The 9154-nt window shown below is 42.6% G+C and overlaps 1 protein-coding gene across 5 annotated transcripts; it reads left to right on the forward strand.

Annotated features, from left to right (window-relative positions):
• The first annotated feature begins 1754 nt into the window (after positions 1–1754).
• On the forward strand, positions 1755–8923 carry snpha (syntaphilin a). Of its 5 annotated transcripts, none has more exons than XM_088289283.1 (5): positions 1755–1971; positions 4201–4289; positions 4366–4497; positions 6394–6543; positions 7008–8923. In XM_088289283.1, exons 2-5 carry the CDS (start codon positions 4240–4242, stop codon positions 8101–8103), a joined length of 1428 nt encoding a protein of 475 aa, XP_088145409.1. In that variant the 5' UTR covers positions 1755–1971; positions 4201–4239; the 3' UTR covers positions 8104–8923. The 5 variants fall into 5 exon arrangements, with proteins under 5 accessions (XP_088145409.1, XP_088145411.1, XP_088145408.1 ...); XM_088289285.1 differs by having other exon boundaries at positions 4201–4279; XM_088289282.1 differs by lacking the exon at positions 1755–1971 and adding an exon at positions 2249–2393 and having other exon boundaries at positions 4201–4279.
• The last annotated feature ends 231 nt before the right edge of the window (positions 8924–9154 follow it).

Genomic DNA, 9154 nt, shown 5'->3' on the forward strand with positions numbered 1-9154 from the left:
CAGACATGGTGCAAATGATTCATGCGCCTTAAGAGAGTTGAAAATTGATGAACTCACCTGTTTAATTATTACTCCACTAACGCAATATTAACAGTGTTTAGACTTTTGGGAGCACACATAACATAGTCTGGAAAAAAAAATACAAAATGGGTTTAGTTCCCCTTTCAAATGACATAACTCCACATCAATGGAAACTGTAATAATATTTATTATTTTTTTAATAATAATTTTAAAATTAAATATTTTTAGCTTATTTAATTCCATTTTCTGAACTGCATCCAGACGTGCTGGAGCCTATCCCATTTGATATTACATAATATACTCTATAATGTTACATAGTGTAGCATATTTAATATAAATAATGGTACTTGGTAGGACGGCTGATTAGAGCGAACTGCAGTCCCTCGACTCTTGGTGAATCATCGACACAGCCATCACCTTATTGAACAAAGGTAATAAAATGATCGCCAATACCTTTTAACACGCAGCCTGACGCCGCGTGACTGAGCAGAGGTGCGAGCGCTTCAGTTAACTGCCAGCCAAGTCTAGAATCGTTTGCTAACTCAGAAGTCACTCAACAGATTGTCACAGATACTACAGTACTTCAGAACATGAGGATGGCCACCACAAGTGGACAACAATAATACCTGCACAAGGCATCTCCCAATGCATTCATTTGGGGATCATATGCTGGCTTTCAAATATATGCAAATAAGAAAATGTAGAATTAGTTGCTACTTCATGGACTTTGTGTGTCACAGGGGTGGTCTGCAATGTAACCCCTTTCATAAATGAGTGCATTGTATTTTTAGCATAATCTATCTTCAATCCATATACAATGGGCGGTTATGTCTTCCTCTTCTGGGAAGACTTTTGAAATCCATCCATTCTCACCTGGAGAACGGAGCCTATCCCAGCTGATTTGCCAACAAAGGCGGACTATACACCGGATTGGTCGCCAGTCAATCACTGGACACATATAGAGACGGACAACTATTCACTCACATTCACACGGACCCTGAGTGAGAACTTGAAGCCATGCTGCCGGCACCCAAGTCAGGTGAGTGGACAGCTACACTCATGTAAGGTCATTTCATTTAAAAAGGGATTACTATTACTCCACACTTTTACACACAAACTTCTGAAAGACACACCAGAAAACATACACACAATTGAGCTGCTCTCTCATAGGTACACGGTCGCACCCATTCCTGAAAAGCTCTCACACAATATGGAAACACTTTCACACACAAACATTACCGAAAGACAACAGAATCCCTTTCCCTGAAGCACTCATACAAAAACCTATCCCAAAAAGATAATCACACACTACTGAACTGCTCAAATAAATTAAGTAAAATAGTTGTTCCTGAAACTCTCTCTCACATGCACACACACAATAAATTTAACTAAAATGCTCTCACTCAAATGTGCACACATCTAAAAAGACTCATGCACACACAAAAAAAAACTTTCACTCTACTGGGATGCTCGCAAACACAAGAGAAACACTATCACTCAGTCCTAAAAAGCTCTCGCCAAATTAAAACCTTCTCACAAGCACTACTGAAACACTCTCACACACTGAAAACTGAAATCTTTTCACACATTACTGAAACACATTTTCAGGATGATATGTTGATTGCTACTTTGTACTTTATCTGAAAGTATATTTGATTATGAGTGCATTTGGATCATGAATGTGCTGACCGTCTGTCCCTGACAGCTTTGTCGTCACATGTCCCGTCCTCTCCTGTCATCTCGTCCCCTGCTGTCTCTTTAAGAGGCATCGACGTCGCAGTGGGCGCCCTCGATGTGGGCCCTTCAACGGCTGCAGGATGCGCTCGGATCCGCATCAGCTGCTGCGTCTTCTCGCCCCGCTGCCAGCGACGCGCCAGCCCCAGCCTCGGTGTCGTCGACGTCGTCGTCGTCCATGTGAGCCGCATGCTCAGGTCCGAGGTTTCTGACACGGTGAGTCGCGCTCGAGGCACGCACCGCCACGCAAACCGCTTTGTACCTATGCGGGACTTATTAGTCAGCCTTTTCGCCTCTCTCACTTTGGTGTTACGTCCCTGCTGCTGCGTTTCGTGATTCGATTCCAGGATGTTCAACCGAATCGCCGCTTTTGATGCACTTTTTGAGCCAGCTGCTCGTCTCCGCATCCACAATCACGCGCACGCTTACGTAACACGCTTACGTATGTATTTTTCGCCATTAACGCCGTGACCACCTGTTGGTGGATGCTGCAGCTGCTGCTGCTGCTGCTGCTGCTCAGACGCTATAAGCCGGGCGAGATGAATGGGATCGTGTGCGCGCGCGTGTGCATGTTCTAGGTCAGCGTTTCTCAACTTCTTTTGGGCCACGTCCGTTGGACATGAAGAAAAAACATCAAGGTACCCCACCAAACAAAAATTGTCACAGAAAGTATGAATGTCGCACTAAAGATAGTGTAGACAAAATGTGCTCACAAAATGACGTCAAATAAATTGAACGCCAAGCTTACTTGGACTGTATGAAAAAAAAAAACTGTATGAACGGACAGCATAATTATTTAGCCACCTGGTGAAAGGCAAGACAGCTTTGTAGCAAACTTGATACACAAGGCAACTCAACGTGCTTCACACAAGCAAAGACACGACACATAAAAGCATTTAAAAATACAACAGCTAACGACATTCAGAGGCAAAGAGAAAATAAAAAACTGGACATTGACGACATTAAACATTATCAGAAGACTTTAAAAACATTTATAACATTTTAAAGTAAGGTAAAGAAATAAAAGTAGGTTTTGAAAATTACTAAAAAGACGTACTGTAAAATTGATTTTAAAATTATTAAGAAACCTTAACCAAATGTATGGGGGTGGGGAAACAACGTTTTTAACCTGGATTTGAAAATATTTACATTCGGGGGCTCTGTTAGTATCTTATTATATTTATTATATTTGTGTGTCGCATAACAGCTAAATGCCACTTCACGTTTGCTTTGAACTCTGGGCTCCACCAGTTGACCTGAGTCTGCAGGCCTCAGAGCCTTAGTCAGTGAGTTTATATTCCATTTGAATTCCTTTAATGTTCTCAGGACCCACTCATTTGGTGAGGTGTATAGCAGAAATAAACACTCAACCTCACACCGACTAATATGTATCTTCTTATCTCTTTGTTCTGGTCAGAACCCGAGCTGCTGCATTCTGAATAAGCTGCAGCTGTTTTTCTTTTGAAGGAGGCCGGTCAGAAGAACTTTGGTGACATTGATAAATATAGCTGTGGATCATCTGCAAAGCTATGATAACCAACAAATAAAATTTTATTTTATTGTTTTCTATAACATTTGCGTTCAGAAATATTTGACCCAAAAGTAAAATATACAGATTGAACAAAAGGTGTCCAAAGATTGACCCTTGAGGGACCCCACTGTCATGAATAAACTGATTTGTGGATGTATAACACTGTGTATAATAACATATTAGCCGGGCAACAACAGTGGTAAAGATTTCAGGCTGCTGTCAACCGGGTCTCATTGACCAGTATGAGAAGTCAGGAATTTGGCACAGCACAGCTTGGCCGTCCCACCATCCTGTTTGTGGTCCCTGCCTCAGGAATGGCGGTTTTGGGTGGCCAAAGGAGGGCTTCAAACACTTGTCTTAAAACTTGCAGTTAATATGAATAACTTGTGGCAGAGTATCAAGGAGTCTAATAATAATTCAACCATGTCAAAATGGCAGAAAAATCACAGTTAATAAAAATTTCCCTGCCCAACACTGGCCATCACTTAGCTCCGCCCCCTTCCGCGACACTCCTGATGATCTAAATCGGACGTTTCCAGTAAGGGTCCATTGCTAAGCGTTTACAGTAAATCATGTTATATCGTTACAAAAAGTGCATGTTGACATCTGAGGCCAATAAAACAAATCAGTGCCTTAGCTTTGGGCCAATTCAAAGCTCTCATGTGATTGCGACATGCTACAAAAATCTGACATTCCTTAAAATAAGTAAATAATTTAAAAAAAAGGGTATTTTGTATGTGGTTCTATTTTGGTATACCAGTAACGTATACTAGTAAAATTCCTCCTTACCTATGTTTTGGGCCAATTAAAACCTTCAAACTGATTGCAACGTATCACATAAATCTGACATCCCTGCAAGAATGAAATCTTTTTTTTTTCCATCAATCCATTCAAATGTGTGTGCTGTTTTTCAGAGTCTAGCTGGACTGTGAACCTCCCGCACCAGAGGCAGCATGTCGTTAACTCTCACCCCAAGCAGGAAGCCCTCATTAGGTCAGCGCAGGTACGGTCACGTCCCGCTTGATCGAACAAACAATGTTTTGAACACAGCAACTAACTGTTGTTTTTTTCACGTCAAGGCGCTCAGCAGGAACGAGTGGCAGCGGCGGCCGATGTAACCATACGGACATGTCCAACACCAGCAACTACCCGCTGAAGGTCAAGACGACAGAGGGAAGCCTCACACCTCGGATGTATCCCAGTACGCCAAGGTACAAAAAAGCTTGTCATCTGCACAATATGATGACAAATGATGGCGAGCCGTGCATTTGACTCCTGGGCCTTCAGAAGCTAATCTGTCAACTTCATAATATTAACACTGTCATGTGCCAATTATGCAAACCATCAATTGTATGCAAAAAATAAAAAAGCGCGATAATTTCGCATAAAAGTCCCATGAACATCACAGCAGTTCACCATCAATATTTATCTAATAACATAACAAAAGCATAAAAAAAAGAATTCAGTACAGTGCAATCTTGGGGTTACAAAAATATTTCGTTCAGTGAAGCCATTTGCACCCCCCCAAAAAAAATCAAGGTCATTTTCCTTTGAATATTTTCACATCACTTTTAACTTTTGGTAATAAATGATAACACTTATGGTGTTGAAATTACATGATGCGTTCGCGAGCATATCATTATGCAATCTGTCAACATAAAGTATAAGGGTACCTTGAGAAACAAGTGACCCGACTTGCGAGCTTTTCAAGATGGGAGCCATCATTCAGATGCTTATTTGTGTTTTGCTTTGATGGGCAAGTGCCAACTTGAGATATGAGCGGAAACTGGTGGCCGTGAACTCAACTTAACTCACGTCAAACAGCAGTTTGAAGCAAACACGAGACTTCAGTCTGTTAAATATCACTACCGCTTGAAGATTATTCTCAAACTAAACATAAAACAAAATAGTTACACGTTGTGTATTTAAAACAGCAAAGCATTACCTTACAAAAAAAGTCAGCTTAGCTTAATTATGAATGTACAAAAAATGCACAAATTGAATTTGGTATGCTAGCCCGTTCTCAAACCGGAACGATATATTTATTTACACATACTTATACATGTAGGTGAAAACGCAATTTGTGATAGTGAAATAATAGTTGTTTGTTGGCAAATGATCGTGTCAGTCTCTTAGCTGTTTCGGGGTACAGCAACTGTGATTAATTGCTAGCCCGAAATGGTCTCCATCTCCCACAATGCAGTGCAGCTTTTTCCATTGCATTGTGGGATGTGTAGAATGTTCATCAACCAAATTATTGTAAATCGGGTTGTGCGGTGACTTGGGTTCCACTGTATTTTTATTTTATCCTCCAGCAATAATGACAAATGTCAGACCAATTTACTGAGTAGTCTGAGAAGAAGTCAATTCTTTGTCATTTGTATTTTACAGTTCTGTCCCTGGTTGACAAGGCAGGTGGACCAGGGGCAGTTATGCGCAAATGGTCAAACATTTCACAGTCTTTTGAAATGTGCTGTTAGTCTATGTTCCGATGAAGTACAATGTTATAGACTGCTTTTTTTTCCTGAAGAAAAAAAAAATTTAAAAAGACTTTTTGTCTTCTGGGTGGAGGCTGAATCGGATTAATGGCTTTGTGATTCAATTCAACAGGGAAAGATGATTTGAGATATGACTGTTTTGACTTGACAACTGTGGTAACAGAACATATGAAACTTGTACATCAAGCCACCACTGTACAGTGGAACCTCATCTTATTTTAATAAATTTATTCCATGATCCCATTTGTGATCCCATGTTTCCTACTGAAATGAAAGGAAATGCATTTCATTCAATTACATTTGGATACTTTTTCATGTTTTAAGCTTTTAGAAATGAAAAGAAAATGCACCTTAAAAGAAATAAGATTGCTAGCAAATCCCTATGCAGCATCTTAGTTTTTTAGCATAAAGTACCGACTATGATTATAGTCTGGGATTTTTTTCATTTTTTATTAAGGCTGGCACATGACAAAGCAACACATTTGTCAGCAATAATTCTGGGCGCAACGTCGAGCTATTCCCTATATGGACGAAAAGAAAACAAACGGCAACAACTCTCCCCAAACACGTGTGACGATGTCTGGTTGTGCGTCTGTGTTTTTCTCTCAGACGTCAGGCAAAGCATACGGTGTGTAGTGACAATCATGGGATCAGGCCTCCCGCCCCGGAGCAGTACCTCACCCCCCTGCAGCAGAAAGAGGTGTGCATACGTCACCTGCGAGCCAGACTGAGGGACAATGTGGAGCGATTACAACACAGGTCAATCTTATCAAACACATCAATTGTTTAGAGACCTTGTTTGATTTAAAATTGCACAAATCCTTGGAATTTTCACTTATCGGCTGTAAATCTCTGATTTATTTCTTGGCCATGAAAGCAGGCTGATTGTTGAATCAAAATAAGACATTTGCAAACATTGACTTTTACTTTTGAAGACAATGCTCATTTTGCCACTTTTCTGATGACCGTTACGGACCAAACCAGTTATTGAAACATAATCAATTCATGTTTGTGCATTTTCTGCGCTGTTCGGTATAATAATGTCCTGGTTTTGGATTGTAGGGATGAAAATTGAAGAAAAAAAGTTTTAATCGGCTTCATCAATTGTTTACAAAAAAAACAAAATGACAGATTTATTGATTAAAATGATTACCGACAAAAGAAAATGTCTTTGGAAAATGGACCAAAAAATGTACTTTCCATTTTCTTGGATTTTGCCACAGGGACTATGAAATAGATGAGTTGAGGACTCAGCTGTACAGGATGCAGGAAGACTGGATCCAAGAGGAATGCCACCGCGTGGAGGCCCAGTTGGCCCTCAAAGAGGCCCGCAAGGAAATTCAGCACCTCCAAGAAGTGGTGGAGACTGTGAGGTCCAACCTGGGTTTTCGGGAGCAAGACCACAACCACAAGCCATATACGAGGTCCCGGGAAGCGAGACCTGGCGAGAGGTCTCGTTCCTGCGGCTGCTCTCCTGCCAGCACTTTGACCCGCAGCAGACACTTGAGCGGCGAGGCCCCGCAGGCCGAGTCGAGCCGAGTGCCGCGCCACCTTTTGATGGATGCCGCGCTCCTCGCAGATCGGATGACGCTGCAGGACCGCACCGAGTCGTCAGAGCACCCCTTCCCTGCCTGTGACCGGCTGTGCCGAGGGGGCGCCGCAGTGTCCGTCTCGCACTCCTGCCACTCTCTGGCTGGTAGCAGCTACCTCCCACATCATCACTTGTTCCTACACTTACCCCAGGAGGAGCCCCCGGAAACTGTCGCCTCGGCCTCGACCGCACCCGCCGACCCCGTACCGAGCACTCCGACGGGGAGAAAGCCGGAGGTGCGCTCACAGGCCTGCAGCCCGACCATGACTTGGCTTTCCCGTGAGGAAAGCGGCACAGAGGAGCTGAGCGTCATTTCGGCGCCATCGACAGACATGAGCCCCCCGGAGCCTCTCGTCTTACCGACGGCTTTACCTCCTCTATCTCCTCCAGAGTTGCCCCGTATGTGCCAACCCCACCCCATGCCCCCCCTCAGGCAGGAAGCCGCCACCCTGGAGACAGAGGAAGACAGCAAAGAAGAAGACTGCAACGACGACTCGCTGCAGAGGTGCCACTGGAGCCCGTACTTCCTGGTGGATCTGTTGGCTTTGGCGGTGCCGGTGGTTCCGACCATGGCTTGGCTATGTCGTGGAGCGCCTCGGGACATCGAGCCTGTCTATCATATCGGCTCCCTGCTGAGAGGGTGCTGCGCTGTGGCCCTTCACTCGCTTCGTCGGAGAGGCGGTGGGCCAGGACGCCGACCGGCCAGCATGAGTGGAACACCCATCTGACTTGGCATCTCAATCCTCCAGCCTTCCTCAACCTGAACACCCTTTGGGTATGGGCTGCTCTTGTTAGCTTATAAAATACTAGTTAAATAAATACCACAAGTTAACTAATTTGCACACTGAGAAAAATAATTCTCAGCTTAAAGTTATACAATGGACCCCCGCTGTTTGCAGGGGACAGGCCTGACCATATCTCAAAACACATGTATTTTAAATCATCTTTTCCCTTTGAGATGAGCGGAAATACAACTAATCCACCCCCCCACCCCACCGAACAGAATTTATTGTCATGTGTGTGTCTTTTTCCAGAGGAAAATATCACTCTATAATATTGTACTTTCTAAAAACAAACAGCAGTGGAGTAGTTTTTTTTCCATACTTTTTACGTTTCAGTGTGCATGCCATGGCCACCCGGAGGCAGTATATCAGAACTCCTCAGTAGTAATATACCCCGTGAAAATGAATATATTGCAACTTGTGTTGCTTCATATGTTTGTTTCTTGAAGGGGTATCACACCACCACATAGATACAATTAATTAGCTGATGTTCATGGATTTGATCATTTTAAACACTCCACATTTAATTCATTCTTTGTTTTGTTTCGCTCGACAGTAACCTTCAGCTGAGAGTGGCGCTAAACAGCTTGAAGTGTTTCTCTTTCTTTTTTATAAATAATTGTTCCCTATATGCCAGAGTTGAGTTGAGCTGAGCTGAGCTGAATCGACTGCCACCCTATAGTTCTCGTATCTCGTGTTTGCAAGCGTGTGTCATTGTTTATCATGGTATCCGCAGTCATGAAATAAAATTTGCTTATATCCAGAACATAGCCCATCACACTCATAATTAAGCAGCAACAATTCTAAGTAAAAAGCAACGTTTTGCTGAGTTTAATTTACCTGTGGCTCCAGAGCCGCATGTGACTCTAAATAAACAAAAAGGTTGAAATTACACTTTATGTTCCTTGTAACAGTGAAGTGATTTCATTAATGCAACCACTATGCGTTTTTTATACATACAAGTAAAAAATAGATAAAAGAGAAATTCTATCCCATG

The sequence above is a fragment of the Idiotropiscis lumnitzeri genome, chromosome 3, assembly GCF_059441095.1.
Source record: "Idiotropiscis lumnitzeri isolate Australia: NSW breed Sydney's pygmy pipehorse chromosome 3, RoL_Ilum_1.0, whole genome shotgun sequence".
NCBI lineage: Eukaryota > Metazoa > Chordata > Actinopteri > Syngnathiformes > Syngnathidae > Idiotropiscis > Idiotropiscis lumnitzeri.